The sequence below is a fragment of the Papio anubis genome, chromosome 7 (assembly GCF_008728515.1).
Source record: "Papio anubis isolate 15944 chromosome 7, Panubis1.0, whole genome shotgun sequence".
Classification (NCBI taxonomy): Eukaryota; Metazoa; Chordata; class Mammalia; order Primates; family Cercopithecidae; genus Papio; species Papio anubis.
In genome coordinates this window covers 75,163,179-75,182,877 of record NC_044982.1, presented here as the reverse complement: position 1 = coordinate 75,182,877, position 19,699 = coordinate 75,163,179, and the positions used below count along the sequence as shown (strand labels likewise).

Genomic DNA, 19,699 nt, shown 5'->3' with positions numbered 1-19,699 from the left:
TATACTCACACAGAGGCAGCTGACCAGGCTAGACAAGTTGACATGTCGTGGAGCAAACATATGAAGCTGCTGAAGGCAAGAGATGGCCTGAGCTTGAACAAGGCAGTCTGGGTTATCTTGCATTACTGCACAACCCAGTAGACAGGAGGCCCTTAAGGTAGAAATTGAAGTACTGTTACCTAAAATAAAAAGCAGAAAGCTTTTAATAATTGGCCTATAAAAACATTACTCTTTAAACATATATTACAGGTTTTAAAATTTACTTCCAGTTTTGAGCTTACAAAACTGTGACTTACAATTTCTTCTACAAAAGTAGGGATAATCTAAGTGACAGGTTTTTAGATTATTCTTTTTTTTTTTTTTTTTTTTTTTGAGACAGAGTCTCAGTCTGTCGCCCAGGCTAGAGTGCAATGGTGCCATTTCGGCTCACAGCAACTTCTGCCTCCTGGGTTCAAGTGATTCTCCTGCCTCAGCCTCCCGAGTAGCTGGGACTACAGGTGCACACCACCATGTCTGGCTAATTTTTTGTATTTTTACTACAGACAGGGTTTCACCATGTTGGCTAGGCTGGTCTCGAATCCTGAGCTCCAGTGATCCACCTGCCTCAGCTTCCCAAAGTGCTAGGATTACAGGTGTGAGCCACTGTGCCTGACCTACTTTAGTTATTCTTAATTTGAAAAGTTTATTGCAACACAAATTATTAGGCAAAGAAGAACCTAAGACTATCAGTAGGTTATACCAAATTTTCATAAAAAGTGGAATTAGAAATTGCCAATAAACTTAGCCTCGCTTGTATTAGTTAAGAATTACTTTCATGTATTATAATCATGTAATACTATGCAATTTGAACAGCTTGCAATATTTGAAATTTTGGACTTAGTCATTTATTTCTTTTTTTTTTTTTTTTTTTTTTGAGACGGAGTCTCGCGCTGTGTCACCCAGGCTGGAGTGCAGTGGCGCGATCTCGGCTCACTGCAAGCTCCGCCTCCCAGGTTCACGCCATTCTCCTGCCTCAGCCTCCGAGTAGCTGGGACTACAGGCGCCCGCCACCACGCCCGGCTAGTTTTTTGTATTTTTAGTAGAGACGGGGTTTCACCATGTTAGCCAGGATGGTCTCGATCTCCTGACCTCGTGATCCACCCGCCTCGGCCTCCCAAAGTGCTGGGATTACAGGCTTGAGCCACCGCGCCCGGCCAGTCATTTATTTCTTAAAGAGAGATCAGAGCTCTTTGGATGATTCTGCTTCATGTCTGTCATTTTAACTGTTAAGGAAGGTATCTTTAGGAGATACGTAATTGTCGAAATATTGTACTCTGTCTTTTCAAGGTAAGATAAATCAGGCTGAACGGCATTTATACATTCATTTAACAAAACATACAGCACCTATCATGTGCCAAGCATACAGACCACGAACTGAATTCATTTTTATGTGTATTATTTTTAATGTAAAACATCACAAAAGCAGCTATGCACACCTTGTAGCTCTGGACCTAACGTGGTAATAAGGGCATTCAAACAGCGACCAAGGCTTTGGTGAACTTCAGCATGAGTAGGAGGCACATTTAACAACAACATTATAATAAGAGAAAGGGTAGGTTCCACATGCACATAATACAGTGGGCCAGCAGAATCAATGATCAGTGATAGAGAATGTAATGCCCAGGTCTGTAATGACAAAGAAAAACAATTAAAAACATTACAGCAGCATTAAGAAACATAAAATACATTAAGTTGTTCCTTTGTTGAAGCAAGTAATAAAGTAACAGCAAATGTGTATGCTACTACTAATGCGGAAAGAGAAATGGAGGACTTCCAACTCAGAGGCAATCATCTAATTTAGAATGATATAGTTCATCATTAAGAATTGCAAGTAATAGTTGGTACTTTAGCTAAGAGCTTGAATCAAATCTAGTTTGTTGAAAAACTTTATTGTTTAATCTATAGAAAGAATGAAAATTCAAGTTTTTAAAAAGATGCAACAAAATCTACAATTACATTCAACAATATGGACAAATCTCTTGAACATAATGTTGAGTGAAGAAAGCCAGACATAAAAGAATATATGTTGTATGATTCCATTTACATAAAGTACAGAAGCAGGCAAAACAAATTTATGCTGTTGCAAATTAAGATAGTGGTTATCCTTGGTGGGGGTAAGTAGTTAACTAGAAGACAGTATGAGAAGTGTGTATGGGGTATTGATAATGGGCTGTTTCTTGATTTCAGGTGGTGGTTACATAATGTACTGTTTGTACATAGATATGTACATTTATGACAGGTGCACACGTGCACGCAGATACACACACACACACACACACACACACACAATGGTTTAAATGAAAAAAGACTGGCCATATATTGATAACCACTGAAGTTAGGTGATGGGTATAATAGATTCATTATAGTATACCTTCTAATTTTGTGTATGTTTTAATGTTCTATAACAAGAAGTAAATTAAAAGCTCTCTCTTCAGAAAATGAACTGAAAAAGTTTTATTCCTCTTATCAATGGATGTATAAGAAAGCTTACAGTACTTTAAACGCTGCAAAAATGAGCTTCTATTTGTTAGGTGAGAGACAGCAATCAAGAAAATTCAGAAATGACACTGGGAGCTGTGGAAAGTATATGAATTAATCAACAAAAAAGGTATTCAATATAAAACTAGGCACATTCAGAATAGACTTGTTGAAGAGAGAGAAGAATATAACAGAAGCAAAAAGTACTATATATAAAGACGGGTGAAAAATGGAAACCTTGTAAGTCAATTCAGTCAAGTACTAGATGAAGTGGAGGAGGCAAGTAGTAATATGGTAATTCAGAGAAGGAAAGCTAACTGGATTAAAGCTTGATGAGATGGTGGTTATAATGGATCTTAAAAGACTAAAAGATGTGGAATATCAAATAGGCATGTAAGGAGAGAAGAGAAAAAGAAAATAATGTAAATGTAGACATGAGAATGACATGTGGATAAATCATCTGTAGAAGTGAACACTTTGAAGTAATAACAGAAAACATCTATGGGGTCAGTTGATGGGACTGGAATAAAGAAGTTGATTCAAGAAACAATAAGCACTTTGTCAAGCTTTTCTGCAGGGAAGTGGCAAGATGAAAATCTTTTAGGAAAATGAATTTAGCCTTATATCTAGAGAGAGTTGGAAAGAAAAGGACTAAAAATGTGACGAATTAGGAGGCTATGACAGTAATTCGGCACACATTAATAAGGGAGACAGATAAGATGACAGAAGGGGAGTAAAAGAACAGGAGAAATAAAAATCATTCCATATTTGATTAAGATAGGAGAATGATGATTTTATTGACAGAAATGGGTAAGATATGTACAACGATATGATAAAGTGGTTAAGAACAGGAGTTTGGAGTCCATGACTTGTGTTCTTGATCTGATTCCATGATTTATTAGCTTTTCAGTTGTGAGCAAGTTGCTTAGCTTCTTAAGCCTCAGTTTTATTTCCCCATAATGGGCTATACACCCTAATAAATTATTACGAGGACTAAGAGAATTACTACGAGACTTAGAAGAATGTATCGTAACACCTGCTACCTATTAAGTTCTTTAAAATAGTAGATGCTATTATTATTATTTAGTATTATTATTATTTTTTGAGATAGGGTCTGGCTCTGTTGTCTAGGCTGGAGCGTAGTGGCACAATCTGGACTTACTGCAACCTCTCTCTCCCCGGCTCAAGCCATCCTCCCACCTCAGCCTCCCGAGTAGCTGAGACCACAGATGCTCACCATCATGCCCGGCTAATTTTTGTATCTTTTGTAGAGATAGTGTTTCACCATGTTGCCCAGGCTGGTCTTGAACTCCTGAGCTCAAGCAATCCACCTGCCTCAGCATCCTAATGTGTGAGATTATGGGCGTGAGCCACCACTTCTAGCCCAGTGCTATTATTAAGATGGAACAGAGATACGTTTTCAGAAAAACACAATGAAATTGACTTCAGACATTCTGAGTGTGGGAGAAGATTTTAATTTTAAAAATCCATCAAGGTTAACAATGGCTTCCACAATTACTATGGGGGGAAAACCATATTCACAAATTATTAATGTTCAATATAAACACATTCTGCATCATCTACAAATCATGAATTTCAAGGGAAGTATCACATGAGGTACCCACCTGCACATCAGGGGAAGTGTTGTCCTGTGCCAAAGTATAAAGGATTCCAATACAAGAATTTAGGTGTTGAGAAGAACTTATTCCTCCTAAATACCTATGTAGGGACCCCAAGGCCAATGAGTGTCCTGTTCTGGTAACCACATCCCTTGCTGATTTCAATCTGTAAATATGAAAATAAAAATAAATGGTAATCACTGCAAAAGAAAAAAACCCCAAAAACTAATGCATGTACATTGTCACTTAGGCAAAACTTTTTATATGGATAATTGCAAAATTTAGAAATACATTTTTGGCTAACTAATAAAAAATTCTGAAGTAACCGAAAGGCATCTTGCAAAGGAAAACATTTTGAATCAAAATGTCTTCATATTATTGATTAGTTTAGTATGAACAGTTTCAATGTCTTTCATATATACACATGAAGAAGGTTTTTAAGACAAACATTATTATTACTTTATCATTAAGTTACATTTTAAAAACTCAAATGCTGAGATACTTCAATTTCATAGAGTTTCAACTTAATTTTGATTTTAAAATTAAATAGGCCAGGTGTGGTAGCTCACGCCTGTACTCTAGGCACTTTGGGAGGCCAAGGCGGGAGGATCACTTCAACCCAGGAGTTTGAGATCAGCCTGGGCAACATAATGAGACCCTGTCTCTACTAAAAAAAAATTTGTTTTAATTAACTGGGCACAGTGCCACAAGCCTGTAGACCCAGTCACTTGGGAGGCTGAGGCTGGAGTATTGCTGGAGTCCAGGAGTTCGAGGCTGCAGTGAGCCACAATCACACCACTGTACTCCAACCTGGGTGACAGAGCAAGACCTTGTCTCAAAAATAAATAAAATTAAATATGAGAAGTTAACATTTATTAGGAATTTATTAGAAATTACTGTGTGCTCATTTAAGTGGTTTATATTTAGCCCTTCTTTAATACTCTCAACAACCCTGAAATTCATACTATTATCAGTTCCTGTTTATAGATGAGGAAACCAAAATAATAGCTCAAATAGCTCTCACAAAGTAACCAACTATCAAATGGTAGAGTTGGGATTAGAGCCAAGTTAATAACCTGACTCCAGACTTCAAATCAGACATACATATTGAGTAGACTCCAAGGTCAAAGTGCTATCAATACTACCACCACCATTCCTAATATAACTTATTATAGATATATAATACAACCACAAAGTTTTATTTGTAGGCTTTTTCCCCATATTACTTTAATATTTACTATCTCATTTACTTTAACATTCTTAAGAAGGTAGCGCAGTACCACCTGGAATAGAAGAACACTGGCTGAGAGGATTAAGTAATCTATTGAAAGTTATACAACTGATAGAAATGAAAGTACAGGCTGGGCACGGTGGCTCACGCTTGTAATCCCAGCACTTTGGGAGGCTGAGGCGAGCAGATCACAAGGTCAGGAGTTTGAGACCAGCCTGGCCAGCATGGAGAAGCCCCGTCTCTACTAAAAAAATACAAAAAAAGTAGCTGGGTGGTGGCATGTGCCTGTAATCTCAGCTACTCGCGAGGCTGAGGCAGGAGAATTGCTTGAACCCAGGAGGCAGAGGTTGCAGTGAGCCAAGATCGTGCCACTGCACTCCAGCCTGAGCGACAGAGCGAGACTTCATCTCAAAAAAAAAAAAAAAAAAGACATGAAAGTACCGTTTGTTTCCTTATCTGCAGCCTACAGTCTTTTTTCCTGTAGTTTGTTCTTATTACTTATCATATATACATTTTACATTATAAAACTGTATAAATATTTCACTATCCTAAAGTCCATCCCACTGATGATCAATTATATCACTCATATAGATTCTGATCTTTATTATATAAAGACTATAGCTGAAATAGTAATAGTTTTACGTGCCAAGATCAGCAGGCCAATTTTAATTTTCTTTCCTTTATTTTAAAGCAGTCAACATTTGACAATTTTTCCTAGTTAAATCTCAGCATGAAGATCTTACTAGTTCCAACAAACCAAAAAGCTATACCCAGTTTTGAAACATAGCCCCTGAGTATTAAATAAGAAATTCACTTACTTGTCAAAGCTAACTTGAGCTAATCCAGCAGTAAAAGCTCCATCATCAAGCACTTGGGCTAATCTAGCCCACGCCTCTGCAGCTGCACATCTCAGCAAGGGGTTGGTACTTTCTAGGGCTCCCGTAACTAATGTTAGGGCAAATCTTTTCATTTCTTCTGGACCTAAACATCCCTTGGAGAGAGCCACGTACTGAAATATGTAAAGAACAACCCAAACTTACAATTGTAGTAAATTATCATATTCAGTTAGGAATGTATATTCTGGATAACCAAATCCAAATATGTTCATACTTGGATTACTACTTAAAAACAAATAAGAACACAAAAATCCACACTGATAATACATATATAATTCCTTTTTTTTTTTTCCCACAAAGCACTTTAGAATTTTAAACCTCCAGGCAGCAATATGGCAATCAATTATCATTAAGGTATAAATGGTTTGAAAGAACATTAACAGAGATGTCCACAAAATAAGCGACTAATGAAGTCTATCATATTTTACTGTACGTAGAATCGGTAAGTCATAAGTAACAACGAGCTGGATTTGGTCCACAGGCTATAGTCCATCAATCCCTGGCCCAGGATATCAGGATTGGTAGGTTAACGCATGGCTCTATGCAGAGATCATAGGTTTGATTTCTAACAAGTTTTATGTGGACAAAAAGTTAAAGGAGAATTCCAAATCCTGAAAACTTTTCATCAGGAGATTAAGAAAAATGAAGGAAAAAAGAGCATTTTAAAAACATCATCCTCCGACAAACTTCATTGGCCACAAATTTTTTAAAAAATGAAACAAACATTTAAATAAATAAATAAATAAATAAATAGAATTACCTTCAAGAAACTAGAAACTGAAGAGACAACATGTAACTGAACCACTTGCTGACGAGCTCCTTTTGTGTGCTTTATACTGTCCAAAAGCTGTTCCAATATAGGAAGCCTACAATCAGAAATAACAGGATTTGAAAGCAAAAAGACTTTTTTTTTTTTTTTTTGAGACGGAGTCTCACTCTGTCATCCAGGCTTGAGTATATTGGCACCATCTCAGCTCACTGCAACCTCTATCTCCCCGGCTCAAGAGATTCTCTCACCTCAGTCTCCCAAGTAGCTGGGATTACAGGTGTGTGCTACCACATCCAGCTAATTTTTGTATTTTTAGTAGAGTAGTAGTTTCACCATGTTGGCCAGGCTGGTCTTGAACTCCTGATCTCAGGTGATCTGCCCACCTTGGTCTCCCAAAGTGCTGGGATTATAGGCGTGAGCCACTGCCCCTGGCCTCTGAATACAATTTAAACTTCACACTTTAGGTTCTTTAAACTACTGCAGTAATTGTAAGTGTGAGAATGTACATTCCAATAACTGGAAAACTAAAATTTGAGATGATACCAACAAAAGTAGTCAATACTGATATAACTCCACAAAAATTTATATGTAACACATAGCCTCACAGAATTTGAGGCAGGAAGACTGCTTGAAGCTAGGAGTTCAAGACCAGCCTGGGCAACACAGTGAGACCTCTTATTTTACAAAAAATTAAAAAGTTAGCCAGGCATAGTGGCACATGACTGTAGTCCTAGTTACCCAGGAGGCTGAAGCAGAAGGGTCACTTGAGCCCAGGAATTCAAGGTTACAGTGAGCTATGATCATGCCACTGTACTCCACCTGGGTAACAAAGCAAGATCCTGTCTCAGAGAAAGAAAGAAGAATAAAAATGATTTGAAAAGTGCTAAAAAGGTAATGTTAAATGAAAAAAGCAAGGGTTAAAATTGTTTTACATATAGTATAGTCCAAAGTATATTTTCAAAGCATAGTTGGGGATTCAAAGAGCTATGCTGCTTCTGGCTAGCTATAGATGCAATCATAGCTCATTGCAGCCTCGACCTCCTGAGCTTAAGTGATCCTCCAGCCTCAGCCACCAGAGTACCTGGGACTATAGGAACACATTACCCACACCCTGCTAATTTTTTTTTTTTTTTTTTTTTTAAAGAGATGAGGCCTCACTGTGTTGCTCAGGCTGGTCTTGAACTCCTAACTTCAAGTGATCCTCCAGCCTCGGTCTCTGAAAGTACTAGGATTATAGGGTAAGCCACTGTGCCTGGTCATTTTTCTTCTTTTATAACGTTTCTAAATCCAAATTTCATTATATACATGTACTAAAATTTATTCAACCACTCGACTACTGCTGAGAAAAATATTCCAATTTTCACAATTCTAATTAAGATAAATATAAACAATATTTCATGTCCTTATAGAACAGAGGTTTTAATTCCTTATGTCAAGATTAAATACATATAACCATAAAATAAACCACCCCATTTTACCATTAATTTCTCTCGTAAAACATTGTTTCTATGCCCTATACTTCCTTTTCCCTCTTTTCTGCCTTTAAATGAGAAACCTGAAATCTACTGAAGATAACTTTTTCAGTTGTAAATTATCTTGATGGCAGGAAGGGTAAAGATTGTAATTTTATCTTCATTTCCCTAATAACTTGTGTTTGGCATGTAGTGTAGACAGTCAGGCGTGCTTGTTGAGCAAGCATAAAAGACAACAGCATCAGGTAATTAAACACAGGGCATGACTGGCTGAACATGAAAATACAGATATACTTTTATCTGACCTTAATGTACTTTCAATAATACCCCTAAGTCCTTTAAAACTAGATCTCCATCATTCTACTGAGGCTACAAGGCAAGCCATCCTGTAAATGGCAATTTTGTTATCAAATCAGAATAGACATGGGGATCGTGCCTTTAAAAAACCTAATTGTACAAGGAGTTAAAAGGGTAAAAAGGAAGGTATGAAGCTATGTGTACGTCATACAGGTTGGGGAAAGCAGTATGTATAAAATCAGCTCATAAAATGTAATAAAGGCCAGGCACAATGGCAAACACCTATAATCCCAGCACTTTAGGAGGCCAAGGTGGGCAGATCACCTGACGTCAGGAGTTTGAGACCAGCCTGGACAACATGGTGAAACCCCATCTCTATTAAAAATACAAAAACTAGCCAGGCATGGTGGCGCATGCCTGTAGTCCCAGTTACTTCAGAGGCTGAGGCAGGAGAACTGCTTGAGCCAAGAGTGGAGGCTGCAGTGAGCTGAGATGGCACCACTGTACTCCAGCCTGGGTGACAGAGCGAGACTCCGTCTCCAAAAATAAAAAATAAAAATGAAAGTAAAATGTAATAAAATGGTGGAGTACTAGGAATACTTAGAAAAGTACTTATTTCCTTACATCAATGTTGTGTTTGTTATAATAAATTTGAAAAACTCAGAAAAGCACATGAAAAAAAAATTTGCCCCAAATCCCACCACCTACAAAGAGCCGCCATTAACATTTTGACATCTTTGTTCTTGTCTTTTCTCCCTTAGATCTATGAATAAATTTTTAGAAAACAGAGATCGTATTGTACATACTTTGTTAATAACTTATTTTGTTTCCCCTAAACAACATTATCAGGGATTTTCCCATCTTATTAACTATTATATGGTTTCACTATAATAGTATTAGTGAATAGGTATTAATATTACATATTCTGGCAATATAATTTATTTAATCAACTTCCTAGTTTGGATCATTTATGCTATTTCTAATTTTTCTTATTACAAATAACATGCTAAATATCTTGCATATGAAAATTTTTCTGGTGGCTCACACCTGTAATCCTAGCACTTTGGGCGGCAGAGGCAGGAGGATCCCTTGAGCCTAAGAGTTTGAGACCAACCTAGGCAACATAGTGAGACCTTATCTCCACTAAAGAGAAAAAAAATTAGCCAGTGTAGCGGTGCCTGGCTGTAGACCCAGCTACTTGGGAAGCTGAGGCAGGACGATTGCTTGAGCTTGGGAGACTAAAGCTGTAGTGAGCCAAAATCGCACCACTGCACTCCAGCCTGGATGACAGACTGAGATGCTGCCTCAAAAAAAATTTAAAAAACAAACAAAAAAAGCTTTCTGTCCATTGTTTAAGTGCATATTTAAGGCTTTTTTTTTTTTTTTTTTTTTTTGAGATGGAGTCTCGCTGTGTCACCTAGGCTGGAGTGCAGTGGCGCAATCTCAACTCACTGCAAGCTCTGCCTCCCTGGTTCACGCCATTCTCCTGCCTCAGCCTCCCGAGTAGCTGGGACTACAGGCACCCGCCACCATGTCTGGCTAATTTTTTTGTATTTTTAGTAGAGATGGGGTTTCACCATGTTAGCCAGGATGATCTTGATCTCCTGGCCTCATGACCCACCCGCCTCAGCTTCCCAAAGTGCTGGGATTACAGGCATGAGCCACTGCGCCTGGCCAACATTTTTTTTTTCAAGAACATTATTTATGCCCAAAGCACCCTATAGGAAGATTATGGAGGGTAAATGTGACAACAAAGGGGAATTAAGAATAACTGTGTGATCAAGCTCCCAAGTTTAAAAACCTATAACGTCATTATTAGATCACATCCTACATCTGTTATTGTGAAATTGTATCACACTTAAAGTTATAAAAATACATAAGGTTAGAGATTAAGAATTATGTCATTCTGTACTATAAGTTGACTTATACTATTACTTCTTGACCACATTCATGGACCAAAGACTATAAAACAGGATCGTCAGAGCTCAAAATCTTTTTCTTCATTCTCTGCCCCCAATCCTGAAAGAGACTGAATATACTATTAACTAATCAAGGATTCAAGATATATGACACCAATTCCTATAGAGATCTCAACAAAAGATTCTGATCTTCAGGAAGATGGAGATGACTTAGTAATATTGAATTAGTACTCATAAGTAGTATCAATTATAACATATAATTATCAGTTTGGAATGAAATGATAGGTACTAAAAGTTTTAAGTCTAGATGGAATAAAAATGCAGTTAACTGAATAAAGGGCGAAGATGCAACATTTGAAAATGCTGACTTATTTTACATTATACATTTTACATTATATACCCTTTAGACAGAGGGTACACACGTATACACAAGCAAAACAGTAACCACAAACAAAAACAAAATAATACTTTTTAGACAGAGGGTATATAATGGTAAAATTTTTTACTACTGAGAATTATAACTGTTTAAGCTTTTCCTCTCTGTCCATCCATTCACAAGTGACATAATTTGTTGAAGCAGTCCATTTATCAGAATCACCTAAGGAGTTTAAAAAATTTCAGTGCCCACCCCCACATTATGCATACCATACTAATCAGGATCTTCAGTATCTTAAAAATTTGTCTGGATAATTCCAATGTGCAAGTCAAGGGTGGAACAATCCTCAATTAAGGAACTCATTCTTTGCAATTAGGTGAAAATCTATTTAAAAGCAACCACAAACACAGGCCAGGAGCAGCAGCTTACACCTGTAATCCCAGGACTTTGGGAGGCTGATGTGGGCAGATCACCTGAGGTCAGGAGTTCCAGACTAGCCTGCACAACACAGCAAAACCCCGTAACTACTAAAAATAAAAGTTAGTCGGGCACGGTGGCACATGCCTGTAGTCCCAGCTACTCGGCAGGCTGAGGCAGGAGAATCACTTGAACCCGGGAGGTGGAGGTTGCAGTGAGCTGAGTTGGTGCCACTGCATTCCAGCCTGGGTGACAGAGTGAAACTCTGTCTCAAAACAAAACAAAACATAAAATAAAGTAACCACACACAGGCTGGGCGCAGTGGCTCATGCCTATAATCCTAGCACTTTGGGAGGCCGAGGTGGGCAGACCACCTGAGGTCAGGAGTTTGAGACCAGCCTGGTCAACATTATGAAACCCCATCTCCACTAAAAAATACAAAAATTAGCCAGGCATAGTGATGCATCCCTGTAATCCCAACTACTTGGGAGGCTGAGGCAGGAGAATCACTTGAAATCCAGGAGATAGATGATGCAGTGAGCCACCGCACTCCAACCTGGGCTGTCTCAAAGAAAAAAAAAGTAATCACAAACAATACATGATTGAGATCAATATTATTTCTTTTCTGTATAAAATATCTTGACTTTCCAACCTTTAAACATTTTTGCGTTAGAACCCTACAGTCAGAATAGAGAATCAACTAATTTAAAAGACAATTACGTATGCATTAATAAATTGTGAATAAATTGTGCATTAATTTATATTAAATAATATATTATTTCCAACCTTAGGACAACCACATGTTATACAACTGTTTAAACATAAGGCTAACCACAATAATAACAAAATGGCTTGAAATACTTGGTTGCTGTTTAAATATAGATACTTTAATTAAGACGTTTCTTCTCTATAACTCAAATGTAAGGCTGAAAAGCAAACAGCCTGATATGTTACATAAATATCATATCTGGGACAATAGGAAATTAGAAACTTAACTTCACTATTCATGTAGTTTCTATCTTCTGGTTCTGTAACGACACCTACTGGAGACTGCTGATATTGCTTATAACCCACTTTCTGTACCTGGGATCTTGCCAGGGTCACTTCTTTATATTTACATTTTTGAGACAGGGTCTTGCTCTGTTGCTAAGGCTGGAGTGCAGTGGCGAGATCTTGGCTCACTGCAACCTCTAACTCCCAGTATCAAGCGATCCTACCACCTCAGCCTCCTGAGTAGCTGGGACTACAGTTGCACACCACCATGCACAGTTAATTTTTGTATTTTTGTAGAGAAGGGGTTTTGTCACGTTGCCTAGGCTGCTCTTAACTATTGGGCTCAAGCAATTTGCCTAACTTGGCTTCCAAAAGTGCTTGGTTACAGGTGTAAGCTACTGTGCCTGGTCATCTACTATTTTTATTCCAAAACAGTTAGAATCCTGTTTGTTCCAAATTTGTTAGAATCCAAACAGAATGATAGGGTTTGCTTTTATCTGTTCTCAATGTTTTTATTAAAACAGACAAAACCTCCCCTCCCTTGAATATTCATTATTATTACTATAATTTAGGTGGGGATACAAAAACTATGAGCACATTAAAAAATTCATTAAACTTAATAAGAAAGGATCTTCATGAAACTACAATTAGGCAATAAATCTGAAAAGAAAACTTCTCTAGAATAATAAAATCACTTTTTTAAGAGGAAAGCCTGTAAAAAGCATATTTTCTTTTTTGCTTTTCCACTTTAGACCCATCAAAGGTAGTGGAACCATTTAAGAACATCCTTAATTTAAACCCTTTGCTTAAAAGGCCAGCCCTGTTTTATCCACAGTAGTTACTGGTATATTAATCCAAATTAATTATTTTAAAGTAATTATATGCTCTATAAAAAGGTAGTTAGAGACTAGTTCAAATTTCATCCTCTCCATGAATCTTTCTTTGAATATTCCAAATCACTGTAATTTTCCTCTTCATTCATTAACAATTCAGTCATATATTCTCTTATCACCATAACCTTATAGTTACAGTATATACAGGAAACACTACAAATACATTTGGAAAAAACATCATCTTTTGAAACTGAAGCTAGTAAAAATCAGTATAAATTTCATTCACTTTTCTATGCAATGAAAGCAAATTATTCTAAGACCTGTTTCAGAGAGGTGTTGGTGATGAAACTAAAATATTTTTCTAAGTCTTCACCAAAGACATCAAGGTAAATTCTCTAACTGGTATCCTCTGGAAGACATAACTGGATAAGAAGATATAATAAAAGCTATGATCTAGTCAAATGCATTGTTGTTGGTCGAGAGACAGGAAATGAATGAATGAATCAGTGTGGATAACAGTGATTTGTAAACTATTATTAGCCACAATAGCCTATGAGAGAGATTCACTTCCCATTTAGTTTTTCCGATAGTAACAGAATTTCCTGGATAGTGGATTTTGATGCCTGAGAAATGTGTATGTCCAGTTACTAATTAAGAAACTATCATTCTCAATGAGGAATTATTATCACCCTTTGGTTTTTCAAAACGAAAGTCCATTTTTGGGGGAGGCCATCTTGTATTTATTAATTTTTCACATACAATAGCATAGGATAGAAGTCCCTACATAGTATGAGGTATACAACATGATGTTTTTAATGATGTTTTGCTCATATATACATTGTGAAATAGATTACCACAATCAAGTTAATTAAATATCTATTATCTTTGTGTTATGTATGTGTGTGTGTTCTAAAGCACGGGGTCCCCAACCCCTGGGCCACAGACTGGTACTGGTCCATGGCCTGGTACTGGTCCACAGCAGGAGGTGAGTGGCAGGCAAGCAAGCATTATTATCTGAGCCAAACTCCTGTCAGATCAGCAGCGGCATTAGATTCTCACAGGAGTGTGAACCCTATTATGAACTGTGCATGTGAGGGATCATGTGCACCCCTCACAATGCCTAATAATCTGAAGTGGAACAGTTTTATCCCAAAACCTCTTCCTATCCCTACCCAGTGGACAAATTGTCTTTTGCCGAACTGGTCCCGGGTGCCTAAAAGGTTGGGGACCACTGGTCTGATGTTCACTTTAAGTGAACTGATAAAAACCATTTAAAATCCCCCCAGTTGAAAACAAATCCCTGGACCTATAATGCTTCCAAAAAGTTTCCAAGGTAAGAAAGCCTATGAGACCTAGTCTAAGAAAAAACCTAGTATGTGTCTTTGTAATGACTGCTCATAAATCAATATTCTTATGTCATTATTTTTCATTTGTATTTTCAGCTAGACGATAAGCTAACTGTGGGCAAAGTATTGTATCCACAACAGTTCTAGTGGTTTTAGGCATTTAAATCATTTCTCATTAAATATTAGTCAAATGAATAATTAAACAAGAACTTTTATTTCACCTTCACCTGTCATTTATAAGAAATTATTTACGCTAATGAGATCTCTGGCAACATTCTTCTTACCCATCAGTTCTCTATTTTCCATTCACTGAACCATTGAAGATATTTACCTTTGAGTTTCTCCCACATGAGCGCATACAACCCCAAAGAGCTTGGCTGCAGAACTAATAACTGATAGTGCTGGAGGCAGGGGCTTAGGCACTGAATCTCCCTCTACATCTTTCTCATAAATCAAATAAGGGTCATATTCAAGACTTCCGCAAGCAACACCATTACCAAGCAGGAGCTAAAAGGGAAAAAAAGTATATAAGGTTTTAAGATCACTGTTCACAGATTGAATCTACTCAAGAGTAAAAAATGGCCATACCTGTTCTTCAATAAATCTATGGTCAGTCTCTTGTAACAAAGGACTTAATATCAAAAGATCATCCTGATGACAGAGGGGTGGAAGTAAAAATGTAGATGCTGACACCTGAATATCAGGGGCAGTCAAATCAGCAGCCAGCTCTTTGAGGATAGCACAGAGGTTTCCTGTTGAGTCACAGAAAAAGAGCAATTAGTACTATTGGTTATCTGGTGAGAGTATGGGGTTTAAAACTCAGGTTGAGCTTTAATGCACCCACTGGCCAACTTTAACATATCACAGCCGAAGATTTTATTTCTCATTCTTGAAAATTGCCCTAGAAATGACTGGCTCAACTATGTGTTGCTAGTCACAAGGTTAAGAATTGATACTAAAAGAAAATCTCAAAGTATGTGTGTATGTGTGTGTGTGTGTGTGTGTGTGTGTACATACCTGATGGTATAAAAATGACATGAAATATAAAAATAGATGTAAAAATAGATTTACAAAAGCAGGTTTGTTTTTTAAAAAAGCACAGTCTGAAAAAATTTATAAGAATTAGCCTGAGACCGGGCATGGTGGCTCACACCTGTAATCCTAGCACTTTGGGAGATGAAGGTAGGGGGATCACTTGAGGTCAGGAGTTCAAGACCAGCCTGGCCAAACATGGCAAAACCCCATCTCTACTAAAAACACAAAAATTAGCTGGGCATGGTGGCGGGTGCCTGTAATCCCAGCTACTCAGAGGCTGAGGCAGGAGAATCGGTTGAATCCAGGAGGCAGAGGTTGCAGTGAGCAGAAATCAGCCACCGCACTCTAGCCTGGGCAACAGAATGAGAGTCCACCTCAAGCAAAAAAAAAAAAAAAAGAAAAAAGAAAAAAAGAATTAGCCTGAAAAAACGTAGACATGTTATTATGGAAAATTTCAAACATAAATAAATTATAGTACTATGATGATGCCTGCCCCTACCCCTTCCAGCATACGCTCATTATTCACCTTTACCAGCTGCAACAGTATTATTTCACCTACATCCCCATTCCTGATCCCACATTCCTCCACATTATTTTTAAGAAAACCCTAGGCAACACATCATTTCATTCATAAATATTTCATTGTGTATCATTAAAGTGAAACACATTTTATTTTGAACAAAATCCTGCTATATAATCTCATGTTGTTTAAAAAAAAAACAAACCACTGAACATCAGATACCCATTCAGTATTCAAATTTCCAACTATCTCAAAAACACCTGTTTTTGTTGCTTCTAGATCTAGGTAAAGTGTACACATTGCAGCTAGTTTATCTTGTCTCTTTCAATTTAGTATTCTCCCTATACTTTTCCCCTCTCTGGCAATTTATTTGAAGAAACAAGGTTATTTGTTTCGTACATTTTTCTACAGTCTGAGTTTTCATGATTATAGGCCCCTGATATAGGTTAATTTGTTCTTCTATCTGTACTTTTTTAAAAAAATAAATTGGTAGTTGGATCTAGAAGGGGCTCATTTTTGTTTTTGGTGGTGGGCAGGGTGGGTGCAGGTTAGTTCATAAGTGGTATTGTGTTCTCCCATAACACAAGAGACAACATATGGTTGCCTCTCTAACATATACACTTTGAAAAGCTGATCCATTTATCACATTGACTGCAATTATCACCTCAAAGATGTTTTATCCTAATTTCTGCTGGGTTATCAAAAAATCTTATCCACAGAGAGCTTAAATGGTTTTTGCCAGTTTGTAACTTAAGTACTGCAGGAATGAGTAAAAATTCCCTTAGAAAAATGTTTACACTCTTCGAAGTGTTTCTTCGAACAATTGCATCAGGATGAAATGAGGACTGGGGTGATATCCACTGATCAGAAGCGGTAGGATGAGTTAGGAAGGGTTTACTTGCCATCACTTTCTGTATCATTAGCAGCAGTAACAGTGGTAACAACAAATATTTATTGAAGTTTACTTTTTGTAACAGATGGGATCTCACAATATTGCCCAGGCTAATCTCTAAATCCAAGCCTAAGTGATCCTCCTGTCTCAGCCTCCTGAATAGCTGAGATTACACCCAGTGCTTGGCTTACTGAATACTTAATATGTGTCGGGAAAGGTACTAAAAGCTTTACATATAACCCTCATAGTAACCTAATAACGTCAGGTTAGTATGTTGTTTCACAGGTAAGGAAACAGGAACAGGGAATTTATTACTTGCCAGAGATCATATGGTGATCACACAGCTGTCAGACCGAAACCCAGTTAATTGGGCTCCAGAATTTGAGCTTTTAACCACTGTGCTGAATCACTCATCCATCCAGATTGTGTTTAATAAGCTACAGAGAAAGATTTTATTATATTTAATCTTCCTTTCAAGAAAGTATACACTATGGGATACCAATACATACATATAACTATAATAGGAAGGTAGGAACTATTATGTTTCATAAAAGATAAAAACAAAAGCACTATTAAATTTAGGGAAAGGAGAGATTACATACAGGAATTAGGAAGAGTGGACAGGGATCAATGAAGTCATAAAGATTGAGCAAATGAGAGTTGCTCAAAGGAATGTATAAGTTTAAGTATATGACACTCAGCAAAATAATTCTGTTGGTAGTACAATATACAAGGTATGTTTGTTCCTACAGCTATGTGTGAAAATAGTAGAAAATCTCTACTTCTCAGTTAAAAGTGATTACTTTCCCAACTGTCCCTGGAAAAAGTACCTAAAGATAATTAAGATAATTTTGAAATGCAAATAAGCTTTTGTATAAAAATGCATGACTAACTTGCTGATGAGTTATTTTCAGTGTAGAGAATATTAAGATATTTGAAAAGAAATCCATACCTAAACTAAGACAGGAAATAAAAACTAAGAACTCAATTTTTACTCCAATCCTTCGGAAAACTAAGTCACTCTAAGACTGTAAATCTACATCTGCTGGACAGTCATGAAGAAAAGTTGTTTCAATTCTTAGATACATTCCACGTGGCAAAAGCAATTTCTTTTTTTTTTTTTTTTTTGAGACAGAGTCTCGCTCTGTCCCCCAGGCTGGAGTGCAGTGGCGCGATCTCGGCTCACTGCAAGCTCCGCCTCCCGGGTTCCTGCCATTCTCCTGCCTCAGCCTCCCGAGTAGCTGGGACTACAGGCGCCCGCCACCTCGCCCGGCTAGTTTTTTGTATTTTTTAGTAGAGACGGGGTTTCACCGTGTTAGTCAGGATGGTCTCGATCTCCTGACCTCGTGATCCGCCCGTCTCGGCCTCCCAAAGTGCTGGGATTACAGGCTTGAGCCACCGCGCCCGGCCAGCAATTTCTTCTTATGTCCTAGACACCGACTCTTTGACAACACATTGGAGGAACTGATAATATCAGAACTTTATTTATTTATTTAGAGACAGAATCTCTGCCACTCAGGCTAGAGTGCAGTGATGTGATCTTGGCTGACTGCAACCTTTGCCTACTGGGTTCAAAGGATTCTCCTGCCTCAGCCTCCTGAGTAGTTGGGACTACAGGCATGTGCCACCATGCCCAGCTAATTATTTTGTGTATTTTTAGTAGAGACAGGATTTCATCATGTTGGCCAGGCTGGTCTCAAATTCCTGACCTCAAATGATCCGTTTGCCTCAGCCTCCCAATGAGCTGGATTATAGGTGTGAGCGAATGTACCCGGCCTAGAGTTTGTTTTTTCCAGAAGTTCACAGCAAGTCCTGACTTTGTCTCCTAACGAACACTCTGGAACTGATTTGAAATATATATACATGTATATTCATTATTCCTTTAGGACTCCTGATTGCATTTCCAAACTCCAACTCTGAGAAAATCCAAGTTTAAAAAAAAAAAAAAAAAAAAGTAGAAGACTTCAAGACTTTTTCCTCTAATTCAAGTTTTTTCAAGGGTAAGACTTACATCATCAGGCCAGGCCCAGTGGCTCATGCCTGTAATCCCAACACTTTGAGAGGCCGAGGCGGGAGGATCACTTAAGCCCAGAAATTTGAGAACAACCTGGGCAGCATAGCAAAACCTCATCTCTACAAAGGATTAAAAAAAAAAAAAACAAAACAAAACTAGCTGGGAGTGGTGGTGCACACCTGCAGTCCCAGCTACTTGGGAGGCTGAGGTGGGAGGCTCACTTGAGCCTGGGAGGTCGAGGCTGCAGCGAGCCAAGATCACACAACTGCACTCTAGCCTGGGTGGCCGAGTGAGGCCCTGTCTCCAAAAAAAAAAAAAAAAAAAAAAGCTTCCATTATTATTTATCAGAAGATACACTGTACATTTTAAGTCAAGATTCTTGTACTCCTAAATGCTTATTGAAGAGTTGAGCAGCAGTCCTTTTGGCTGGGCACAGTGGCTCATGCCTGCAATCCCAGAACTTCAGGAGGCCAAGGAGGGTGAATCACCTGAGGTCAGGAGTTCACACCGGTAATCCTAGCGCTTTGGGAGGCTGAGGAGGGTGGCTCATCTG

General features: G+C 37.9%; 1 protein-coding gene across 8 annotated transcripts in view; it reads right to left on the bottom strand.

Moving 5' to 3' along the window:
* Positions 1–19,699, bottom strand: part of HEATR5A (HEAT repeat containing 5A) — a 125,458-nt gene that overhangs the window by 48,353 nt on the left and 57,406 nt on the right. For all 8 annotated transcript variants that reach the window (XM_031668193.1, XM_031668192.1, XM_031668197.1 and 5 more), the window contains 7 exons: positions 15,274–15,437; positions 15,017–15,192; positions 7,024–7,129; positions 6,186–6,376; positions 4,143–4,302; positions 1,476–1,665; positions 10–179 (listed from right to left, as the gene is read on the bottom strand). In XM_031668193.1, coding sequence (XP_031524053.1) covers positions 10–179; positions 1,476–1,665; positions 4,143–4,302; positions 6,186–6,376; positions 7,024–7,129; positions 15,017–15,192; positions 15,274–15,437 — 1,157 coding nt within the window. The remainder of the gene's footprint in view (positions 1–9; positions 180–1,475; positions 1,666–4,142; positions 4,303–6,185; positions 6,377–7,023; positions 7,130–15,016; positions 15,193–15,273; positions 15,438–19,699) is intronic.